Here is a 24,887-nt window from a genome sequence, read left to right on the forward strand (position 1 = left end):
ACAAACGTTTTCTCGTCCCACTCTTCTCCTCGGTCTGAGCGACCAAAGGCCTACCCAACTAAAGGCAAATTACCCGCCGGATTCGCATTACCCAATTGACCTTCCATGCCACGAGCATATTTTAATGGTTGGACTCGCCGGCTGTTGAGCCGTGATGCTCGGCCATGTTCTCTCAGCTGAGAAGTCAGCTGCTCTGGCCACTACGCCTCACCACTTTAGTCGGTGCCCTTAACCTCTAACGCCTCCGATGATTTGTTCGGCTCTACTGTACCCAATAGTTTAATAGTAACTCTGCAAAGCACTAGTAAGAAAATAAATCAACAACAGTATTCAGAGGTTGCTCACTATTGAAATGGCGTGTACTGTTCTGCCATCCTCATTTATTCCCTGCAAAGACCTGCGCCGTAAACCTCAGAAGGCCGCGGATATTGTGCGTGGTAAGTGCCTGTTTCTAAAGCTGGGATGGGAGGGCTCTGGGTTGCTGAGGGGGGGTGACTGCCGCTAGCAGCCTTGCTCTGGCAGTATGTGGTCCACATTATCCTGACTCAGACCCCGCACTGATCTAGAGCTTTTTTCACGAGACCGGTTACCATGTCACTGCTTCGGAAGTATACCACATTCCGTGCGCATCAATCCCTGGAGAATAACTAGAATAAAGCACTATGCATCATATACTCTTCTGGTGTATCCTGACATTATTCTAATCGGAAGTATACCACATTCCGTGCGCATCAATCCCTGGAGAATAACTAGAATAAAGCACTATGTATCATATACTCTTCTGGTGTATCCTGACATTATTCTAATCAAGTATTCAGTGTCCTTTAAAATGTCGTCTTTTTTTAGGTCTGAAATGGACTGGGATAGAATTAGAAACCAACCCAGAAAGCTGCTTGAGGTCATGAAACACAACGCCTCCTATCGCACCACACACGCCTCGCCAGAGTCCCAAGTCAAATGAATACTGTGACCAATTCTCCCATTTTCTAACAATACCCGACTGTCGCCTTTCTCTCAGCTATTCACCTGCCACTTTAGAGAGATTATTTTAACCCAACGGCGCCGTTTCCACCCCATAGCAAACTGGGCAGGGGTGCCCAGGTAATCCCTCTCAGCCGCGTTGAGGCCTATAATGCCAGGCTAGATTCTCCCGGTTTTCAATCTTAGAGCCTCCTGTTACAACTCGTGCTCTAACGACTCTTCCCATGCCGACCCTCTATGCCCGGTACGCCGCAGCATTGGCCCCCTGGCTACACTGCTATTGTGCTTACCTTCACTCCGTGATGCTATCCCTCGTTCCGGGGGCACCAGCGCCCGCACCGACACGCAATAAATGCTTCCTTCGCGAACCCGCAGCTTGTCATCCGTTTCTTGATTGAAACCACATTTCTTGCCCCGCAGCAGTGTGTCACATACATCAGGAAATCTGTGAACGGCGAGGCCGTTCTGAGACAGTGGGGTCTCTCTGTGCTGCAGACCAGAGCGCTTTTCTCTCCACACGCTGAGTCTTGGCAGCTGCGATAAACACCTTCCAAAGCGCGGGCTCGATGCCACGCGCAGAGGCGCCATCTTATGGTAATGCGGGAGGTCCCGCTCAGGTTAACCTGTCCCCTCATCAATGCCGCTCTGTTGGCTCCTTGTGCCCCCGTTAAGCCTGCCCCCTCTTCTACTGAGCACTGCCGTTCTGGCTACAGGTGCTGGTAAATTCAACGCGAGTGATCCTGCTTCTTCCATCCATCCTCGCCGGTAGAGGGAACGTGGCCACGCCCGCTCGGCTCCTCGATCACATGAAAGGGCCGCTCCTATTCCTGGCTCTCGTCACGGGCAGCTCGTATTCGTGTTCTTCTTGCAGGGGCTCAAGCGTGCTTTCCAAACACGGCCCCCAGCGATGCCGCGCAATGGCAGGAAGGTAAGATCTGCACACCCGATAACGAATTCTTTCTGCCGGAATGCAGACAGTGCATGTAGCCACGTGTAGGCCACCAGCTTGTGCCTCCCGGTTTGAGCTGCCTGCGGCGGTGGCAGCTCCACTCCTCTCGTGCTTTTCCGGCACCGCGTCGTCGTGCGCAGCCGAAGGTACTTGGCGGCCGGATGCCTCGCTCCCCTGGGAAAGGCGAAGGTGGGGGGGGATCCCTGTGAAGCACTGTGGACGCCCGCTGCCGGCGCTGCCGCTGGAGGGAAACCAGATGCCTCGGCCCCCTTTAGCTTGGACCACGCTGGCGGGGGTGGTGGCTTCCTGTGCACGCTGCCCCATTCTTCCGCCGCTGAAGGATCGCCGTCGCCGGTCCGTGCTCGCTCACGGGTTCCCCCGCGCTCTGGAGTCGCCGTCGCTTGGCAAACGTGGGCTGGAAATTCGCTGGAGCCTGCAGAGTCCTTGCCGCGCTGGTTTTAGGCGCCAAACAAAAGCCCGACGGTCGCCTCCAGGTATGCCCAGCCATTTCTTCTTCCTTTGTCCTAAGCCCGGGGGGGGGATGTGTGACTCCAATAGGGCCCTGCGTCCCTCTTTTATCCCCCCACTGGCCCCTATGCTCGCCCCCTGATTGGGGGGGGGGCTTGTTCACGCCGATGGGGGCCAATCCTGGCCCCCGTTGGCCTAGACCATATGCTAATGTAGGAGGAGGGCGGACGGGGGAGGGCCTCCGCCACCAGATGGCGTTTTGCCCGGGCCTCTAATGGGTCCGGCTTTGCCTACCCGGCCCGGGTCCTGAAGTGCCATTACACATACTTCTTATTAAGAGTGTCGTCAGGCACAGACTGCATGATTGACAGGCTCTGCACTCTTGACGCTTCATTGAAAGTGTCCTGTTCTGAAAATGTTTTTGCAGCAGGGCAAACTCTCACTTCCATCTCTTCAGCCCTTCTCTCCTGTGAGCCTTCTTTCACTCACTACTTCATCCTTCTCTCCACGACTCCTCTTCCCTTTCTTACAAGATGCCACCGTTTTCTCCGCCCAGTTTCTCCATTTCTCTGCTCACTTCATCCTTGTCAGGCCATTTGTCACGACCTGGGCGACTCGAGGGCAGGCAGTCTTTGTGACAAGCGCTGGCAGTGCCCTTTGTAGCAAAGGAACAGGTGCCAGCTCACTGGATTGCCCAGCTCTCTTGTTCAGGGACCAGGGCTCCCTCTTGCGGGCGCGGTGGGTAGAACGTTTAGTCAGGACTTGTCTCATTCACAATAAGCACTATGTCCGAGCAGTATCATTCCTAAAACAAATCTGACTTTCACTATCATTAAGATAACATGACCAGGTTTATGGCATTAAGGGTCTTCTTAACGTGCCTCTCAGGTACTGTAATTGATCCGTGTCTCGTGCCTGTGTGCACTGTGGAGATGCACTAATGCACTAACCCTACTCTGTATACAAGCTGCGCATCTGCTTTGGGCATTCTTGACATAGCAGTCGATGCAAGTCTCAGCTCTCTAGGGTCCTCTCTTTACACCGCTCAGCAGGAGGCATAGCTAGGGCTGCACTGCCTGACCCCTCCTGGGCAGCACTGGCCATGCCGCCTGAGGTCACCCGAAGAAGCGGCGGTGCACTGTGCAGCACAGGTCTGTGGACAGCAGCGGTGGTTGGTGGCTGCTCCAAGGAAGAGGTTCTTATGCGCACGAGGATGGGGAGGCACGGAAGCCTCCATGGCCATCTGCATTGTATGACGAGACGTTGCACAGCGAAGTAGTGCACAGAGGAACTGTCCTCGCACAGACATCCTCTCTGCTCAATACAACAGACATATGGCAAACGCAAGGCGAAGGCACATGAGCCTTACATGGACACCAGCATTGCCCAATGAAAGCAGTGCAGGATGCAGGCATGCTGGCCTCACATCCACATCCATGCTGCACGGAGGAAGGTGCACAGCAATTAATGGTGCACGCACACACAGGTTTCATAGAGACATGAGCAGCACATGGAGAAAGATGCACGGCAATACAGGCTGCATGCACACTGCCTCATAAGAGACGTCACTGCTGCATATGTCCATGACAATGAAGGATGCAGGAACATCAGAGCTGTAAGATGAAAAGTCCAAGGCAATGCAGGGTGCAGGTATGCACACTTCACATGGATAACAGCATGTGGCACAGACTCATAGCCTCACATGGGCATCAACACCACATTGTGTAAGGTATGAGTAAGGTATGGTGTAAGCAGGTACGGCTTTAGCATTGGTGGTGGCCAGTGCGACAATCATTTTTGGTGCCCCCAAACCCTATGACCACCACCTCGGATTCTCTCACTTCCACCGGGCAAAAGTGCCCCTCATCTCTCCAATCATAAGTTATTGCTAAACACAGCCCCCTCTCCACAGTCCAGCGCCCAGTGCATCCGCACTGGTTGCACTGCCCTAAAGCTAGCACTGGGTGTAAGGGTGCAGATATATGCGCTGGACGTGGCAAAAGGCGCATGGAAATGCAAGAACACAGGCCTCGCAGTTAGCACTGGCGCATGATTGTCAAAACCTGACTGCAGCCTTGATTCAACCAGTGGGTCTAACTGCACCCAGAGCTGGCAGGACAAGGGTACAGAGCAGGGTAACGGGAGCTAATCCCGTTTCCTTCATGGATTCGTTCCTCACCTCCCTTCCCCCACTGGCCCAGTGTATGGGGAGATTGAAGTGCCCTAAGCCACAGCGGAGACATGATTGTGTCTCTTATATTGGCGCCGGTATCTCAGCATAACTTGGAAAAGCTGTGGCCTTCCTTTCTTCTGGTGGCGTCTCCCCCCCCCCCCTCCCCCCCCCCGAGCCACTGACTTGACAATATGTGTTTTCGTAGGAGGTGCTTCACTTTCTATGGTGGCATTCAACAGCAGAGTCTAAGCTCTACCTGTATGAGGGTACAATGAGTGTACTCTGACACGTAGTAGTCAGTGGTCCCTGACCCCATGACTGGTGATTGGTAGGACCTGTTCGCACTCAGAGAGCCATAGGTGTTTTCCGCGTAAGTAAAGGACCATCAGTCTCCCCTGTAATATCATCTCCGCCCCCTATAACCAGCTTGTTGTGTTAAAGATATTGGGTGATGGACCAGGAAACCACATGCATGTGAGTGGTGTCCACAACAGGCACAGTATATGACTACACAATGTGGTGACTCGCATGCAGGTTGCTTTTGTCCTCTGTGGACATGCTAACTTGTATGTACTCTGTTTCCTGGGCCCTTGCCCCAAAGCTAAAAGTCCGTATTTTGAGAGGAGAAAGCAATTCTGCTTCCCTGCCAGCCAGTTTTCTTCAAATGTACCCGAACCTGCCTCTTCTTCCTCTTACTGCGTTATGCTGGGTGAGGCTTGGAACCCTGGAAGCCAGTGCTGTGTGCGCCCAACCAGCCAATCCCTCAACCCTAGCTAACTCTTCCCCTGCCATTGGGTTCACATGTCTGGGAAAGAGATGGAAACATCCAGGAAACCCCTCGCTTTTTGACTAGAAAAGGGTTCGTTTTGAACAATGCTTTCACTTCGGTTTATTTTAGCTTCTGACCCCTGCCTCCAAAGAGTATGAAAGCTGGCCCCCTCGAGCCAATGTTTTGGAATTTCGACGAGACTGTGCACCTGCTCACAGAGAGTGTTTATTAGTGAAATGGCCTTGTGGGTAGATGTTTCCTCCCCAAGGAAAGCACCAGACTAGATGCCAGAGAAGACCTGCTGGGAAGAAGAGATGATACATTTCCAGGCACACAAGAGAGGTTGATTTCCAATACCAAAAGGCAGACTGGCTCAAGCCAGGCTGACAGAAGCAAGCCCAGCATGGATGATGTCTTGGGATGTGAGCCATCCAGGAGGAAGGAAAATCTTGCAGCCCGGAGAGCCAGAATCAACCTGAGGCACTACTTCGCAGAGAAGTTGAGGAGCTAAAAACTGCTATCCAGGACTGTGTTGAGGCTGCACCATCCCCCACCCGCCCACTGTGATGGGAGAGCACGTTATCAGGCATGACCCAGCCTCAGAGGGACCTTGAGGTGTTCCCTCTTCCTCCTCTTCATCTAAGCTCTTGGCGTAGTGTCCCCTTCACTGCAACTGCGTGTTCAGGTTCGGGAAGCACTTGAATGGTCTCTCCAGCCCCACCCATTCAGTTGTTGTGCCTGTTTAAAGCTTGAGTTGGCTGCTGACACTAAATGCCAGTTCTCATATCCAATTGGTGGAAGCTGTGGGTTCAGTGACTGTTCCCAGCCCCGTATCTGGAGCCACCAACCGAAGATATTGACAGAGAGTAGCGCATTTCTGTATAAGAGCTCCTGAGTTTGTAACACCCCCCCCCCCCCTGTTGCCCCGTGCCCCCGTGACTTCGTTGTTGGTATCCAGTACGAGGCTAAGTGAAATTCGTTTTGTGCTTAAGGGGTCTCATCTTCTCTGACTGCCCAGCACGCCATAACCCTGACTACTGGATTCCTTCCCAGCCCTGTGATCTGCACACTGATACTATTGTGTGAGATTTTCTTTTTGACATCCTAGACAGATTTGAACTTGAGTATGACCCCTTCTCCCGTCATTGATGGTAGGATTCTTTTTGGCTTACAATTTCTGAGGTACTCACCACTTCGGACCCAAACCCAGTGAGTTATCTAATTTTGCACCCAGGACTGCCCCATTTACAAATGTCCTACCACCCAGCGTTCCCCCAGGTCTCCCGATAAAAATGGTGCCTCACTCGTGTGGGAGGCCCAAGTACCCGCGACAGGCAAAGGCCCAAAACATTTTGTGATAGGCAATTTTGATGTCGCCTCAATACGATTTGGGACCTTGCCTGTCGCGGGGACTTTTGCCTCTCACACAAGTGAGGCACCATTTTTATCAGGAGACCTGAGGGAACGCTGGGTGGTAGGAAATTTGTGTCAACCTGGTGATGCCACAACTTTCCCACACAAAAATGTGTAGAAAAAGTGATTTTTTTTCCAGCTAAATTTGAGGTTTGCAGGGGATTCTGGGTAAGAAAATGTTTGGGGGTCCACGCAAGCCATACCTCCCTATAATCCCCTGGGTGTCTAGTTTTCAGAAATGTGTGGGTTTGGTAGGTTTCCCTAGCTGGCCGCCGAGCATGGGGCCAAAAACCCAGGTGACCCCCCCCCTCTTGCAAAACCAGGTTGTTTTGTGATAGGCAATTTTGAAGTCGCCTCAATACGTTTGGGCCCTTGCCTCTAGCGGGTACTTGGGCCTTCCACACGCTTGAAGCAATATTTATATCGGGAGACCTGGGGGAACGCTGGGTGGTAGCAAATTTGTGTCAGCCTGGTGATGCCACAACTTTCCCACACAAAAATGTGTTTAAAAATGTATTTCTTTTCAGCTAAATTTGAGGTTTGCAGGGGATTCTGGGTAAGAAAACGTTGGGGGATCCACGCAAGCCATACCTGCCTGGAATCCCCCGGGTGTCTAGGTTTCAAAAATGTATAGGTTTGCTAGGTTTCCCTAGGTGCCGGCAGAGCTAGGGATCAAAATCTACAGCTAGGCACTTAAAAAAAAAAAAAGGGTCAGTTTTCACTGTGAAAATGTGGTGTGTCCATGTTGCGTTTTGGGCCGTATCCTGTCTTGGGCACCTAGGCCTACCCACACAAGTGAGGTGGCATTTTTCTCGGAACACTTTGGGGAACGCGGGGTGGGTGGAATTTTGTGGATCCAAACAGATTCTAGAACTTTCCACCACAGAAATGTGAGGAATATGTGTTTTCTTTAAAACAAATGTTTAGGTTTGGAAGGGATTCTGGGTAACAGAACCTGGTGGGAGCCAGTCAAGTCACCCATCCTGGATTCCCCTGGGTGTCTAGTTTTAAAAAATTTATAGGTTTGCTAGGTTTCCCTAGGTGCCAGCAGAGCTAGGGTTAAAAATCTACAGCAAGGCACTTTGTAAAAAAAGAGTCCGTTCTCACTGTAAAAATAAAGTGTGTCCACATTGCGTTTTGGACCGTTTCCTGTCGCAGGCACTAGGCCTACCCACACAAGTGAGGTACCAATTTTATCGGGAGACTTAGGGTAACACAGAACTGTAGGTCAACTGTTATTACCTATTGACTTTCGATGCATTTCTGCTTTCCAAATGATACAATGTGTAAAAAAAAAGTCATTTTGAAAAACGACCTATAAGTCTCATGCTAGTATGGATACTCACAATTTCGGAAATGTGCAAATATCTACTGTTTCTAAACTCTATATTTTGTTCCAATTTCAGAAATACATAGGTGTCTTTCATACCGATTTTTCCATGTATATATTTTCCCAAATTAATTGCTATATACCCGGAACATAATGAAAAACCATTGCAAGACGCTGCTCAGTTATTGTCTCTGGGTTCGTCGGGTTCTTGGTGGACCTACAAGTCCTATATATCCCCACAACCAGAAAGATCTAGTGGATGTAACGGTATATTGCTTTCAAACAGCTGTCACAATTAGAAGAAGTTACAGGTGAAAACGTTGGCACAAATGTCTGTTTGTTTTCAACTAATTTTCAATTTTTCCTATATTTAACTGTTAGTTTCTATGAAGAAACCTTGAAGGATCTACACAAATGACCCCTTGCTGAATTTAGAATTTTTTCTACTTTTCTAAAATGTATAGCTTTCCAGGCTCCATTATTGGTTTCATACTCATTTCTACCATTAACTGGAAAGAGGTTGAAAGCACAAAAAATAGCAAACATAGGCTGTGTCCCAGAAAAATGCAAAAAAAAATAAAAAAAAATTGGTTTTCCGACAAAAGTCTGCTTGTCCCTGGAAGCTGGGAAATGGTGATTTCAGCACCACAACCCCTTTTTCGATACTATTTGCAGGGAAAAAAACAGACTCTTTCATCTGTAGCCCATTTCCCCCCCGAAAAAAGTACCTGTATTTTGGCTAATTTCTGGGTCCCCTCCAAGGGAATCCACAAACCCTGGGTACCTTTAGAATCCCCATGATGTTGAAAAAAAAGGACACAAATTTGGCGTGGATACCTTATGTGGTCAAAAAGGTACAGGGGGCTAGGCGCGAACTACCCCAAATAGCCAAAAAAAGGCTTAGCACAGGGGGGAAAAGGCCTAGAAGTGAAGGGGTTAATGAAAACCTATTTCTTATAGCTTTGAGAAGACATGAAGCCTTGTGTATTTTATCTACTGTGGTATGTTTTATTCTTTTATTCCAGTTTCAGACCCACCTCCACCTTCTAGAGCAATCCTTGACCACTTAACTTTGCCACTTTATGGAGTTGGGTGTCTAATCAGTGTATCTTGGTTATCAAGTAGAAGTGCTGCAGTATTTCTGAGTCTGGATCTACAGTAGTTCGCACACACCCGGGGGGGAGGGGGAGGACCTTATTGAACTCTATCATGTGTCCCAGTTTTCCATTGTATGTTCCCTCGGGCTCCATTTCTTGTTTTACTCTTTGCCATCAGTTATCGAAGCATGGATTCCGGCTCTTTCATGGCGTGGATGGCAGCATGCAGATGCTGGAGCTCGCGCACCAGAAGAAGCTTTACCTGGAGCTGAAGCAATGCATGTTGGGACAATGCCCACTGCTAGCGCCTGCAGGTAACCTGCCAGGGAAGTGGCAAGAGAGGGCGGGAAGGGAGAGGGGAAGCAAGAGAACGAGAGGCACTAGTGAGTAGTATCTGGGGAGGATTGCGTCATCGAGCCAGAGAGGGCCTTGAACGGAGAGGTAAAGGCGCACGTAGAAAACAGGGAAAATCATATAGAGGAAGTGACGTTCAGTAATTAAGTATTAAGAGTTAGAGATTCTTTTCAAGCCCTCCGCAGTGGCCACCGCAGCGATTGTGATACCTTTACCTGCTGTGTTCACGCCCAAATTATTGTCCAACAGGTAGAGTTGTGGATGACCACGTCCTTTTGCGTCTAGATCTTTCTGGAAAGTATAACATGATTGTCTTTAAGTCCAGTCCTCAAATTTATAGAGGTAAAATGTAGCTGTAGAAGAAAGCAGTAGAATGGTCATGTTGAATGGGAAGACATCTGTGCTGTCCCTGGTGTGTATATTACCACTTGGGTGACAGCATCGCTACCTATGGTGAGATGCCTCCTATGAGTAATAAGGTGGTGCTGACGTCTGTTTATTCTGCCCCTGCAGATCAGTATGATGCTGTCGTCATTGTAGGAGCTCTAAGTGAGGGGCAAGTTCCCGGCAGCGTGGTACCAGATTTGCTCCATGTGACCAAGCCTGGTAAGAAACTCATCCACCGCATCTTTTTGTGTGTGCTTGGCTGTATGCTGGGTCGGAGCACTGCACATTAAGTGGTGTGGCTGTTGGGAGATGATTTAGGATTGTGTACCACATTTTAAGTATTTACACATGTAAATTGCTATTGTTGGAATTAGAACATTTGTCCATGTACGTTCTCTGAATGCAAAATCTTTGTATGAGTAATATCACATTTTCTTATAACCCAAAAGCCCCCATATGGATGTTTTCTGTCCCTTTCCCCATGTCCTTTTATGGCATCTTTAAAGCTGCTAAATATTTTGGGAGCGATGAGGAAGTCAACCTGATTTTAAACCTTATCTAAATGTATGGACTGAGGTGTGATTTTAAACTCTGGCCAATGTTTTACCCTTTCTGAAAAATGAATACTCAATAGATGATATAACCGAATTTTAGTTCAATAAATGTTTAAACTGCACCAGCACACACCTTGACTCTGTGGGGTAGAACCCTCTGTCAGATAAAGAGCTGGGATGTACAGCCAGGGATTTTAATCTGGAAAGAGCCAAGGGTTATTAATCTGAATTCTAATTATACTTTCGAATTTGGGAAAGGGCTGGTATGTACAGCCGGGGATTTTAATCTGGAAAGAGCCAAGGATTATTAATCTGAATTCTAATTATACTTTCGAATTTGGGAAAGGGCTGGTATATACATCAGTCATTGGTGAGGTGTACACAAGTATTCCCTATTACTAAGTGCAATGAAGAAACATGGAAGCGCATCAATGGACCACTGTGTTTCTTGGGAAGATGCAGTGCTGGTGGGGAATGCGCTCTGATGCTTGCAGATGAGCTGTTGAAGCAAATGTGCAGCATCTTGAATGCTGCAACCTGCATCGAATGACAGAATCCTGGTCCATCTGCTGTCAGGACAGAGCACCGGTTTCCTCCCAGACAACAGGTGGATGTTGAACCTCAATACCTTCACGTTGGTCTTCTAAACATTGAGTCGATGAAGCAGATGTCCTCTCCCTTCCTTGAAGATAAAGATATCGGATATTTAAAAATTCACACACTTCATTGAGGATGGGGATTTGGAGGGGAAGATTTGATAATTGAAGTCCCAACAGGTAGGAGAGTCTCCGGTGAGGATCTGCGCTGAGTTTCTTCTCTGTCTGCAACTTCTTTTTTTCTGTGCGTCAAGTCTTTCTGTGCTCCTGGCTTTGCCTTCATATGTCCGTATCCTTTGACAATTTCTTATTCTCAAGAGACCCTCGATCTTCCAATCTGAAAAAGATGTCCATCTCCGTTTACCCCTTCCCAACTGTTCATGTGAAATAAAAGCTGTGTTTGTCCATCCTGAAGAAGTATAAAGTTTCAGATGCTGTTTTATGGATCTCCTCTTGTTTGTTACTTCCTTCTTGCTTTTCGGAGGACAAAAGAAACTTTGGGTGGAGTCCACACGTGATCTCGCAGCTGCACTCTGCTTCTCAAACCTTCTTTTGTAGGTCTCTTAACCTAGCAATAGGGTTCATCTTGCATGACTATATTCACTTAGTAGGCCTTCTTCTCTTTCTATGTTTCTGAGGAATGTTCCAGAATGCTGAATCTTCTCAATGTCTTGAAATTGTAGTTGAGGGGGTCTTCATCATTATTTTTAATGGTCGACTACCAGTGTGGGCATTTACCTTGGTGTTGTTGTGCTTCCCTCGTCCTGGACTTGACATTCCTAATCCCAAAAAATAGTTTCTTCTTCCTCCCCTTCCTTTCTAGTTTCTGCCATTAGCACAGTGTACCTTGTTGTGGTGTTTTTACTCCTCTGCAGCTTCGTCCAGCCAAGTGCTTTGCGTGTTGTACAACGTTTGTGACAGCTCATGACTTATTTTCTCAATCTCTGCATGGTGTCATGGTGCTGTGTCTGTCCTGAAACTGTCTGCTCTGTGTATCTCCAGTCAAGGTCATTCTGTGGCTTTGCTGCTGATCAGTGTGGCGTGTAGTGTTGGAGTTGGGTAGAACCCTGGGGACTTACATGGAGAAGATCAGCGACTTCCATCTGCCGCAGCAAGTTTTCTATTCACAATCTGCAATTTGGATGGGCAGCATGACTGATGGTGTTTTTACCTGAGTGAACTGGCGCTGCACGAGGGAACTTTGTAGGCAGCTCTAGTAATGTGGTCACATGCACAAACTTGTGTGTCCATAATATGTACATACCTCAAAGCTACCTTCTCTGCTCAGTCTACCACACTCCATAGCCCTCTGTTCAGGGTCATTCCCTTGTGTAAAGATTTGGCCTCTTTTCCTGAAGTCCCTCACTGTAAAGCCTTGGAGCCTCACTGATAAAACTATATAGTTATAAACAATAATCTGTGAATATTGGATCTCAGAATACATATTTATCATTTGCCCATCACCAAGAAAAGTGTTCTGATTTTATTTTATTGCTTTAAGATATTTTTGTCATCACACAGAAGTACATACAATGGGCCTTTGTAGCTACTGAAATATATTTTGAAATGTTTGTATAGTTGACTTATTAGCTACTTAAATGTTGTGTGTTAGGAAAAACCTGACACCATGCAGCCTTACATTTCACACATTGTACAGTAAGTCATACAGTTTGCTTTACAAAATCCTGGAACGCTACAGTCAGAGAAAGAAAAGTAATTGTAAGAAGACGTAAACTGACTTCTGCCTCTATCTCTGAACATAAAACAAATTGGACAAGATAAAGATAAGATTTAAAGGCATCTTTATTCCTCCCATAATTTCTGAGTAAACATAACATCTGTTCTTTGTCGACTCACTAGAATGGGTGAATAGGTCCTAAATATAGTTTGCCCTGATAAAATCTGCTTCTCCACAGTGAGTGAGTGAGTAGATTTCTCGAGGCCTGGGTGCTCGTGCCATGGTGTGTGCTCACAGAGAGCCTCAATAGTGCAGGTACAGTGAGACAGCCGCTCCCAGGGGTGGCAGTCCCATAGATTCCCCTGCGGACAAACCTGGGTCAGTGAGGGGATGGACAGATGGACTCACGGCCAGTGGCTTACTGTGGGGAGGCCTTGAGATGGTGAGGCCCAAAGAGACGTTGCAGCATCCCCCAAGGGAACCGGAGCAGAGCGTGAGGGCAGACAAAGTGGGGATGAAGCAGAGCTGATCTTTCGGACGCATATAGCAACAATACTGGCAGCACTGCAAGAGACGAAGACTGCCCTGTAGCTCAAAATCGATGCTATAGCACAGGATGTGGGTCTATTGACGACAGACCACCACAAGTCAGCAGATAGTGTGTCGGAGACAGAGTCCACAGTCACTCACTTGACACCGGCAATGTCAGTAGAGAAAGTGCATTTTAAGGCATTTGGAAGATACTGTGACGGTCCTTGAAACCAAATTTGATGATGCAGAGGTGCGATCTCGCCGCAACACTGTGCGACTGGTGGGTGTCCTGAAGATAGTGAAAGGCCCATGTATGGAGTTGTTTCTTGAGGACTGGCTGTCCTCAGTGGTGCTGGGGGGGGGGGGGAAGGGGGGAACACTCCAAATGGCTTACTTTGGAGAGGGCCCACAGGGTTTCCTGCCCCCCCCCCCAGTGCCTGGAGCTTAGCCAAGAGCAATAGTTGCCCACCTGCTGAATTTCCAGGACACGGACAATCTCTTGCAGGTGCCATAGAACATGGAACATGGCCACTGGAGGTGGGGGAGGGGGGTAGTGTGGATATTTATCCCAGCAAACACGATGGTGCAGCAACAGCAGGAATCCTTCCTCGGGGTTAAGAAGTACCTCCGCCTTCTGAACATATATAATATGCCCTCTTCTTTCCGCCACGGCTCAGGTTTGTAGACCAGGGAGCCTCCAATTATTTCACGGCAGCGGAAGACGTATAACCTGGCTGGAGGCCATGGGCTACCTGAGGCCAGATAGAGGTGAGGGGGCCCAGGCAGGTGGCTGGCAAGAGCTCCGTAAGCGCCTTCTAGCACGTGGATGCCCGTTGTTGTCTCCATTGAAGGTCCAGGCAAAATCTGAATGGACTAGGGTGGTGGTGGTGGCATTGCAGCAGGCCCTGGAGGAAGTCAACCGGTGGGATGCCCTGACAGTGGACTCTGGTGCGTCAGAGAGTAGCTCACTATCCTGGAGAGGCTCAGAGAGTGGGCCGCCACTCCCTGGTTTGACTTTAATGACGGCAGATGAGATAATATGAGAGGGAGACTGATATGTACACTGGAAACTATGGTGGTTCACTGAGCCTGCATATATATATGTGGGAAAGTGGGCGGGGGGCTCAACTGCAGATCTGCAGGGCAGCACATGCCACAAATTGCCTCATGCAACTGTGGAGTGAGTTAATAGTGTTGAATGTTAACATGGTTGTGGCGACAGGCAACTCGGCAGTCAGGGAAGGAGGTAGTTTCAAACCTGATGCCAAAGAGTGTAAGGGGGGGACGGTCCTCAGAAGTTGGGGGGGTACAGCATGTTACCAGTAGCGGGGTCACTCTGTCCAGGGAGCTGATATTACGGGGACATTCTCCAGGACAGGTATAACTGAGTCCATAGCAAAAGAGGGGGGCTGTTGGACCAGGTCCATTCTGCAAGGTCACCCCCAAACCTTTTGCTGCTTCCTCATCGTTCTGCTAAATTTATTTTTTGTTAGCCCTTGGACTCTGGGCGCTTGACCACTGCTAAGCAGTGCTGAAGTGCATGTGCTCTCGACTTTAAACCCTCTAACATTGACTTAGACACTATTTGCATATTTAATTTACTTTTATGTCCCAAGTAAAGTGCACTACTTGTGCCCAGGGCCTGGAAATTAAATGTTACTAGTGGACCTGAAGCGCTGGTTGTGCCATCCACTTAAATAGCCCTTTAAACATGTCTTAGGCCTGCCACTGCAGAGCCTGTGTGTGCAGTTTTAAACTGCCATGTCGACCTGGCAAGTTAACACTCTCTTGCCATGCCCAACCCTTCCTTTTTAAAACATATAAGTCACCCCTAAGGTAGGCCCTGGACAGCCTCAAGGGCAGGATGCAGTGTATTTAAAAAGTCGGACAGGTACTTTTAAGTTTTACATGTCATGTTAGTGAAAAACTCTAAAATTCATTTTTCACTACTGCAAGGCCTATCTCTTCAATAGTTTAAATTGGGACTACCTCATTACATTTTGTAAGTGTAATTTCCAATTGTGAAATGATAGACCTTTCAAGTTTGGTGTCTCTGGACTTGCAACTTAAAATCCAACTTTACCATAAGTCGTGATTTTAGACTATAAGTCTGAAAATTACACTTTTAGAAAGTTGGCATTTTCTCACTTTAACCATTCTGTCAGTCTCTGAATACACGTCTAAGGTGGGTGACATCTGGGCTTTGTGCATTCCCTCCAGACAGCCACACACAAAGGGAGCTTAGGGGGAACTGATGGTCAATCAACATCCTGATGGGTCATCCTGGGCAGGATGAGAAGGAGGAGCTGACAGTTGCACCTAAATAGGCTGTACCTGTCCCCATACAAAGGCCTGCATACCCCCCAGTAGTAAGTCTGGAGCCAGGGCAGAAAGGGCAGGGACTTTGTGCACTTCAAAGACTTCTGTTTGAAGTCTCCCCCTCTTTAAAGGCACAACTGGGTAGAAGTACTGGAACCCTGACACCAACCGAGTAGACCTCTGGACCTGAGGACATTCTGCCAGGAAGGACTGCTGTGCTGCTGGAAGGACTGTCACTCTGCTGGACTTTGTTGGACTCCTTCTTTGCTGTGCCTGCCCTGCTGCCCTCCTTGCTTGGGAGCGAGAAGGGCTGGACCTGCATATCTTCATCCACAGAACCAAAATGACTCTTAGGGCTTGCTGGCCTACCTCTTGTTCTGAAGTCACAAGGACATCAAAGACTTCCAGTAACCTTTCTACAGCCTCTGTACGCTACCAGCTGTGAGCCCTGGCCTACCAAGTGGTGCCAATCCAGACTTGGGCCCTTGGAATGGGCTTTTCTGGCTGTTTTCCTGCAAAATCCATGCATCACTGTTGTTGCGCCGGTTGGACCTGACGTATCTTTCCTCAACGCAGGCACACCACCCTTGCTGCTCAGCACGAGGACATGCATCGCCGGCTGCACGGCTCGAAAAGAATGCATCTCCTTCATCGTAAAGGGTTAGCCAATGATGCATCACTGACTACGCGGATTGGAACCGATGTATCACCTGCATCCGAAAGGATTCATGTTGATGCATCGCCTCCTCTGCTTCCCACATCAGGTCTTCGACGTCGATGCATCATCCATCCAAAGGTACTTTTTCAGCAGAATAAGGTTGGTCCCTGTATCCGACCCACTCTCCATTGCGGTTGGCCTAAACGTTCAGATTTGACCGGGCCAAGCGCAACCAGATAGCCCCAGTTGGCGCTGTATTTTTCTAAGCACTGATTTCAAGATAGTCTTTAAAAATTCATAACTCCAGTTCTACTTATTGGATTTTTGTCATTTTGGTCCTGTTTTGTTGATTAAAGTAAGCTCTATTTTTCTAACCTGGTGTGGATTATTTTTGTGTGTGGTGTTTTCACTGTTTTACTGTCTTAAGTGTTGCACAAATACTTTACACATTACCTCCTAAGTTAAGCCTGCCTGCTACATGCCTAGCTAACCGAGAGTGAGCACAGGTTAATTTCTGGTGTGTAACTGACTTACCCTAACTAGGATTGGGATCCCTACTTTGACAGGATGCATACCTCTGCCAACAAGAGACCCAATTTCTAACCAGGGCTCTCCCTGAAAATATTGTCTTGCAATGTCAATGGCCTCAGGAGTACGTTGAAAAGAGGTACAGTGCTCAGGTACCTGGCCAACCATGATCCCAACGTGGTTTTGTTGCAAGAGACATATTTGGTGGGGTATAATTGTGGCTTCCTGAACTAGGGGTGGTATAAGCTGCTGGCCCATGCTGGTTTCTCGAGGGGATCAACGTGTGGGTGTGCTGGTGCACAGGTGACTGCCACTGGAGGTGGCCCATACATTGGTGGACCCACAGGTATACTATGTGGCGGTCGGGGTAGCTGGAATAGCATGGGGTTGGCAATGGCCTTGTGGTACTTACCACTAAGATAGAAGGAGGAGGGGCTGGTGAAGCTTGGGGAATGGATAGCACATGATCCAAATGCACTGTTGCTGGTGGGGGGGGGGGTGACTTCAACTTTATGCTTCGGGAGGCTTATACCAGTTGAGTAGATCAGGGGTCTCACCTGCGAGATTTCTTAGCCGCGACCGAATGGTGGACTTGTGGCGGGCTCATAATCCCCAAACGTGTCATTACTCCTTTGCTTCAAATTCAATGTGGTCAATGTCCAGACTGGACTACCTGTTGGTGCCTCATCATCTGGTGGAAACATTTGGGAAAACAGACTACTATTCCAGAGGGATATAGGACCATGCCCCCATGGTAATGACGCTCCAGACAAAACTGCCCGGACCTGGGAGTGGGTGGAATTTCGATCCCTGGGCAGTGACCGATAAGACCATGTCGGACATGACTAGGCAAGCCACCAAGCACCACTCTTAAAGAGAATGTGGAGACGGTGAACTCTGGTACGACAGTGTGGGAAGCGTATAAGACTGTTCTGCCGGGAGAGCTAATAGCTCATTTCACGGGGAAAAAGCAGGAGGGGGGATTGCTGGGAGTTGGAGGAGGAACTGGTGCATGCAGAGGCTGCGTATGTGTCTCACCATACCACAGAGCGGGCCCGGGTACAGGAGATATTGCAGGAGGAATATCGGAGCCTGGCCCAACAGCCATTTTCTGAAAATGTGCCTTGCCCCCTGAACGAAATGGAAAACAAAGCTGGGAAGCTGTTGACTGGCTGGCCAGAAAGGAGGAGGGCCTAAGATGGGTACATTGGGTAGCAGCCCAGGGGGGATACAAGGCGAAGACTTTGCATGCGATAGCACAGGAATTTGCGGAGCACTTGAGTAGGTGTACGGTTCAACATTGAAGGAGAACTTGGTTGGCATGGGGCAGTTCGTTAGATATCTTCTGGTTCTCCACCTTCAGAACGGGAACTAATGGCAGAGGAGATCTTGGAGGCGGTATTCCAGCTCTGGAGTCAAAGGGCCTTGGGTCTGAATGGGTTCCCTGTGGAATTTTTCAAAGGGGTGAAATCCCACATAGCTGCCCCATGAAGGGGATGTTTGAGGAAGCGCCATGAAGTGGAATCCTTCCTAGAGATCTGCAACAGGCAGAAATAGTCCTTATCCATATGGAAGGAAAGCCGAGCGATGATTGATTGTGCCTCTCACAGGCCGATCTTCCTACTGAACATGGAAACTAAAATCCTGGCCAATGTGCTGACATCCAGGTCCATTATGGTGATAGACATGATCATAGCCAAAGATCAGTCTGGGTTTGAGCCGTACAGGGCAACAACGCACAACGTTTGTTGCTTGCTTGTTTGGGTGTCTGGACCCAAGGGACCAGATTGGTGAACCCAAAATACTGCTGTTACTATATTGGCTTCCGTGGAGTGGCCATACCTATTGGCAGTTCTGTAGAAAATGAGCTTTGGGCAAAAGTTCCTGTACTGGGTTGTGCTGCTGCACAGGGATCCAGTAGCCCAGGTCCACGTTAATGGGGCAATGTTGATGGGACTTTAGGCTGGGGAGGGACACCAGACAGGGTCAGTGTGCACATTTAAATTGAAGAATATATCCACATTTTACATGTTATTAATGGTGCATGAAAACTCTCACATAGGCAAGCATGTTACTGTTCTGCTTTAATTGATATGTTACATTTCAATGTCAAGATTTGGGGCCACTCAAGAGGGAGATTCTGCATCAAAAAGGGGGCAGTCATCTTTCCCTTTTCTCCCTTCCCACTCCATTTGCATTGCAATGCCGACTATTTGAGCAGGGAGAAAGCAAACAAGGTAAGCCTAACGTACCTGTAAGGCAAAGAAACGGAAGTATCTCTTCTAAATAGGGTAGTTTGAATGTATATTTCACCCAAGATTGTGCTCTTCTCTGGTGAACAGTAGTTCGGCCTATTTGTACTTTTCTGTAGGAATCTCCCATTTTAAAAGCTGTCACTATTCTGGTCGGTTACAGTACCCTGCACATGCCATCCTGTACACACTCATCACACACTACCCACCACAGGCGGGCAACTAAAGCAAAATTTCGGGGGGGGGCTGAAAAAATTTCGGGGGGGGCTAAGTCTTCCAGCCATAGGCAGAGCGGCTGTAAAAAGGGGTGAAAATACAACAAAAGCCTCATTAACGAGTAAATGGTCTTTTAAAGACCCGTGAAGTACTCTGGTGCGGCTGCAATTAGACGGACGCCAGCCCGCGAGGCTGTCTCAGCCGGGATGACACACATGACGGGGGGGGGCTGAAGCCCGGTGAGCCCAATGGGTGTTGCGCGCCTGACCCACCATACGTGCACACACATCCAGGTACACCGGGAAACATCCTTTACCACGCAACCATTACAACGCCGTATGGTTACATCGTGGTTTTAACAACGCAAGTCGTTACACCGACTTGCACTGGAGGGCGCTGTAGGATAAGGAATAGTGTGAATTACTTTCCAACACCTTCCCTACTGTACGTAGACTGGAGTTGGAATAGTAATTCACACTATTCCTATGTCCAGCGCCCTCCAACGCAAGTCGATGTAATGACTTGCGTTGTTAAAACCGCGATGTAACATACCGCGTTGTAATGGTACGCGTTGTTACATCATACATCCGGTACACCCCTTCATCACAATCAGATACTGACCCCCACAGTCACGCGAGGGAAACCTGCACTGCTCCCGCCTGTGCTCTACCTCTTCTTGCAGGGAGCAGCTCGTGCTGCAGATGCCCATGTGATACCTGTTTTCTTTTTGAAGCTTGTGGGTAGCTGGCACTGGGCAAGAAACAAAACGATTGGCGCTGCCAATGCTTGCAATGAATCCGCTTCAGAGATCAGCGGGTACTGAGAAGCTTCCTGATGGCATTGGAGAGTACAAACTGCACCAGAGGCATTAGTACCAATCTTAGCAGTCATACTGTATACTGACACTACCCTCTCTTCGATTTATTCATAGGCCCAATGCCCTCCCTCTCTTCTGAGAGGTATATTCTAGAATATGTGTTGTGTAAACTCCGTTATAAAGGTTATGTTGTCAGTCTCTTTTTGACTTCCTGCTTTCTTGTCTTCCTTTTATAACATTTAACTCGCTGTTTTTGTTATATATCCTTCTGCACTTCCCTCCTGTGTTCTTGCCTCTCGCCCCTTTCATTCTATTCACCGCTCTACCGAACTTCCAACCCCCCTTTTCCAGGTGGAATCGTCTGCCTCACCACCAGGTGCAACCCCTCCAATCTACGATACAAGGCTCACCTGGAGGAAGTGCTGCAAGAGATGGAGCGCAAAGGATTGTGGGTACAGGTGAACGTGCTGGAGGTGGAGGACTGGGAGAAGGCGACCTCCGCACAGGAAGCCAGGCCGGGCACAGAGTTCATTTCCGGGATGGTGTACCTGTTTCGCAAATCAATGCCAAAATAACTGGAAAGTTAATAAGAAGCCCTCAACATTATCAACAAACATTTTTCCTACACAAGCAATAAAGTTCGTTTTTTTTCTCATAGGCAGCTTTCAGTAACCTTCATTTTGGGGTTTTATATGTCGGCCGAAGTACAGCCGCTCTTAACCTCTTCTGTGCCCATGACGAGATAGTCTCGTCATGGAGCACGGTTGCGCTGTGCCCATGACGAGACTATCTCGTCATGAACCCCGCCCGCTAATGTAACGCCCGGCACAGGAGGGGGAAAGGGCGTGGCACTGAAGGGGTTAAAAGACCTCTTGAGGTCCAGGGACAGACCCCTCTCCCGTGTCTTTCTGTAGCTAAAATGATCGTGTCATATGCACTTTGGCCAGTAGGTGGCGCTGCTTCCTAATAATTTAGCAAAACTTGTAGTTTCTTTTGGTTTTATGTATGACTCGCATTGGACGGCCAGTAGGTTTGCAGTAAATCACTATCGCTTTCACCTCCTCTGTAGTTTGAGATAAGCTCAGATTCTGCAGAGGATCCTGGTTAGAGAGGCAGCAGAAAAGAGATGAAAAACAGAAATAGAGAGGATGCAGGGAAAGAATAATAATTTGACAGTAAAAAGCTGGTAGCAGACATGCCTTCCATGCTTGCACTACTGCAGGCAGGAAAGGCATGTGTGCTTCTGTTTGTCAGGAGACTTAAAAAATGCTCCTGCCAGACAGAAGCAGACACATGTTAGCACATCTAGGGAAATACGGTGTCCCAGGGGTGGGCTCCCTGAGACACAGTAACCGAGCGGGCCCTGGGTGATGGGATCCTTTTGCCTTTAAAGTGTCAGGGAAGGAGAACACATGGCCCCCATCCTCTAAAGTTAATCTCGGTCCCGGGTCCTAAGGGCCTACAAAAGCTTGGAGAGAGGGCACATGGCTCTCTCGCCTTTTTCTTAAGACTTGGGCCTGGGAGATAAGGTCCCCCGGGGCACAAATTGGCTTTGTAGTGGGGTCCCCCATTCACACCCCACCCCAAAATATTTTTAAAAGTGTGTGAATGTTTTGCCACCATCCTGTGAGGGTCCCACAGGATCGCGGCAAAAAGTGTGTTTTTATGGGCCTCAGTGGGGATCCCTTACTTTTACACTTCAGGACAGGGGATAGAAGTCCCAGAGTCCTGAAATGGCTGCCAGCAATATTTTTCTTGATGTTGCTGGCAGCCAATCCGAGCACTCGCTCCCGTGGGAGGCTGACTCCCTCCAAAGCGAATTGGCACAAGGGAAGAAAAGCTCCCTCAGCACAATCTATTTTTAAAAAATTGGTTTGAGGGCCTCAATGGAGAGACCCTCAAACCCAACCAGCCCGATATACAAATATTTTGCCATTTTAATTTCACAGTGAACCTGTATCGGTATGGACTTGTATTTCGGCATTTGTTTCCAGTGACACTGGGAAGGGAGCTTACCACAGACTTCCTCGAATCTCTTATTTACTTTACCGAAACTATGGATCGTTGGAACCGTGCTTTAATTAATTGAGAAATGTACTTTTATATGTGAAACTTGAATTTAACCAAATGAGCCAAGGATACCGCATATGGTTTACAATTAGACTCATGAATGACACCCGTTATTTACTTCTAATATTAGAAACTTGGACTAGCTTATTGCTACAGCTATCAAACACAGACATTCATGGTGTTTTCTGCAACAGTGAACTATCTATGGCCGTGGTGACCCGAAACTCCCCGATGGAGTGTGTTTCCCATCGATCGCAACGGTAAATGTGTTGGCCTTCTCCTGCCGTCTAACCCAATACCTTTCTTTGCAGTGACCGCTGTGGTCCCTGTATTGGCAGCACGTCTGCCTTGAACTGAACTCTTGAATTATTGCTTACTCTCCGAACATTGCAAATTGATATCTCTGAAACCATTTATCCTAGATCTGTGTTCATGGTTGTATAAATTATATAAAAATCTGTAATATTTTTACAAAGATTGGTCTCAGATTGTCATTGAATGTGTGTAATCATTTGTTGCCTGTGTGTTTATCCAACAAATGCTTAGCACTGCCCTCTGATAAGCATAAACTACTTGCCCACACTTCTACAAAAGACAGCATTAGTATTCTCTACATTAACCTTTGTAAAGCCGCTGGGTATCCAAGGGACTCTGTGCACACTGTACCTTACTTTGGTATAGTATATACAGAGCCTACTTCCTACACATCTGGCATGCCGCGCGGCGCCATTCACGCTGATTTTTCAAGACAGAACAAGCTTCTGGTGTTAAAAATCAGCGTGAGCAGCGCTACATGCCAATTTCTGCCTGTTCGCTGAACGTCCACTAAATCTCGCTGAGTTTTCGTGCGTGTGTGTGTGTGTGTGTAATAAAGTGAGTGTGTGCTTGTGGGGAGCCATTTTTGCTTTAAATGGTGTGTATGTTTCTGTGCAACTGTGAGTTCAGGACAGTGTGTATTTTATGAATGAGTATGTGTAATAGTGTGTGACACATGCATATTTGTGTGTGTTTAAATACGACCATGTGTATGAAAGAGTCCATGTGTGTGAGGCTGCATGTCCATTTGTGTTTATTTCCTTCCTTTCCACCCAACTGGTTTGTTCACATGGGCAGCTCTGGGTCTCAAAAGATCTGTGTCACATGTGGAGTTCTCCAAGGTGCTATACAGTCCACAGTCATCTTCAACTGTTACATGCAGCCACTTGGGGCTGTGCACACAGATAGCATTTGAAGGATAGCGCAGCTCCTGAAGAAGTAATTTCTCAAAATGTTTATCAGTTGGTTTTACTAAATCCAACCTAGATATATTTGAATGTGCAAAAAAACAAAATCATGAACATTCAATGTTATCCAGAATAGCTAGATGAATATGTCAGGTTCATCTGGTGCAAAAGCGTTTATACTTGTTCAATTATTTTGAAAGGCACAGTTGTTTTCAATTTCAAAACAAAACTTTAATGGGTAATAACTCACAGAATCGAGGGTCAGCATTGTGGCACACACTGACTTCAGCCATAAATATGAATAATTCCACCCATCACCTGGCCATCTTTGGTGTTTCATCTACATAATCATAAATATGAGGAAAGTATTTTAAATGATAAAAGTGAAAGCAATCGCTGTTCAGATTGGTAGGTTGATGTGGGATATTTGCAGACATTTCGCTCTCATAAAGTGCCAGTCCAGAAGACCATTTTCTGGGTAAAGTGAACTGAAACGCTGAAACATATATAAATGACAGCAGTGGACCAGTCGCCTCTGGAGAAGCAATAGCGATGGCAAACACCTGACCAAAACGCTAAGCAGGATGGTCATCACCAAATGCTATATGGAGCCACTGGGTTCTCTGCTCACAGATGACAACATCAAGATTCACCAATATGCTGTTGATCTACCTCTCTACTTGAAAGTTTCATTTTTCAGACATCCAACACCTCAATCTGTGTATCATCCTGACCTGGATGTCCAGCGCCTACCTGAATCTCCACTCCGCCAAGACAGAATTCCTGTTATATGCCAAGAACAAGATAGTAGAAACAGTACAAAGCTGGCTCAATGACCTGAATCTTGACGGGTTTGAGTCCAAACTTTTACCGAATGCCATGTCACTTGGACTCATACTGGACACCAACCTCACCCTCAAGGAACACAATGCCAATAAAACAAAAACTGCTTCTTTCAGCTAGCTCTTCAAAAGAAAGTAAAACTATTTCATCCAGAAAGATATCTCAGAGCTGCTGCTCAAGCACTCATACTCATGCATCTGGATTAAGATAATGCCTGCTTCATTGCCCCCCCCCCCCCCACTCCACAGTAGCACCCCGTAAGGGCATACTACGTGCTGCAGTACATCTAATCCAGGGCCTGCAGAAATATGAATACATCGCCCACATCCTGATGGAGCTCGCATAGGCTCCCCTTGCCAGCCCACAGCTTGTTCAAAATCAGCTACATTATTTTCAAAATCATTACGACCAGCACCCCTACTTATCTTGCAGACAAACTCATTATCTCTAGTGGTCCTTGGCACATGTGTAGTCACTACACCATCAAATTGCAGAGTAGGAAGTATAAAAAAGAAAAAACAAAGCAGCAGGTCTTTTCCATCTATGCACCCAGGATCTGGAACAACATCCCTCTATCCTTCAGGACTGCCCCAATACTATTTGAAATTTAGGAAAGAGTTGAAGACACACTTATTTAAATATTACATCACAATGTATTGATTGTCCACAAACAGCTACCTT

At 47.7% G+C, this 24,887-nt stretch overlaps 1 protein-coding gene across 5 annotated transcripts in view; it reads left to right on the forward strand.

Moving 5' to 3' along the window:
* The window catches only part of METTL27 (methyltransferase like 27), an 86,188-nt gene extending 63,571 nt beyond the window's left edge, over positions 1-22,617 (forward strand). For 3 of the 5 annotated variants that reach the window (XM_085649709.1, XM_085649710.1, XM_085649708.1), the window contains 3 exons: positions 9,359-9,494; positions 10,048-10,140; positions 20,422-22,617. In XM_085649709.1, the coding sequence (XP_085505835.1) occupies positions 9,359-9,494; positions 10,048-10,140; positions 20,422-20,645 (453 nt within the window). In that variant the 3' untranslated portion in view covers positions 20,646-22,617. The remainder of the gene's footprint in view (positions 1-9,358; positions 9,495-10,047; positions 10,141-20,421) is intronic. The other 2 variants (XR_014980058.1, XR_014980057.1) reach the window with 1 other exon arrangement.
* Positions 22,618-24,887: the final 2,270 nt, after the last annotated feature.

Source organism: Triturus cristatus, chromosome 3_2 (genome assembly GCF_964204655.1).
Source record: "Triturus cristatus chromosome 3_2, aTriCri1.1, whole genome shotgun sequence".
Lineage (NCBI taxonomy): Eukaryota > Metazoa > Chordata > Amphibia > Caudata > Salamandridae > Triturus > Triturus cristatus.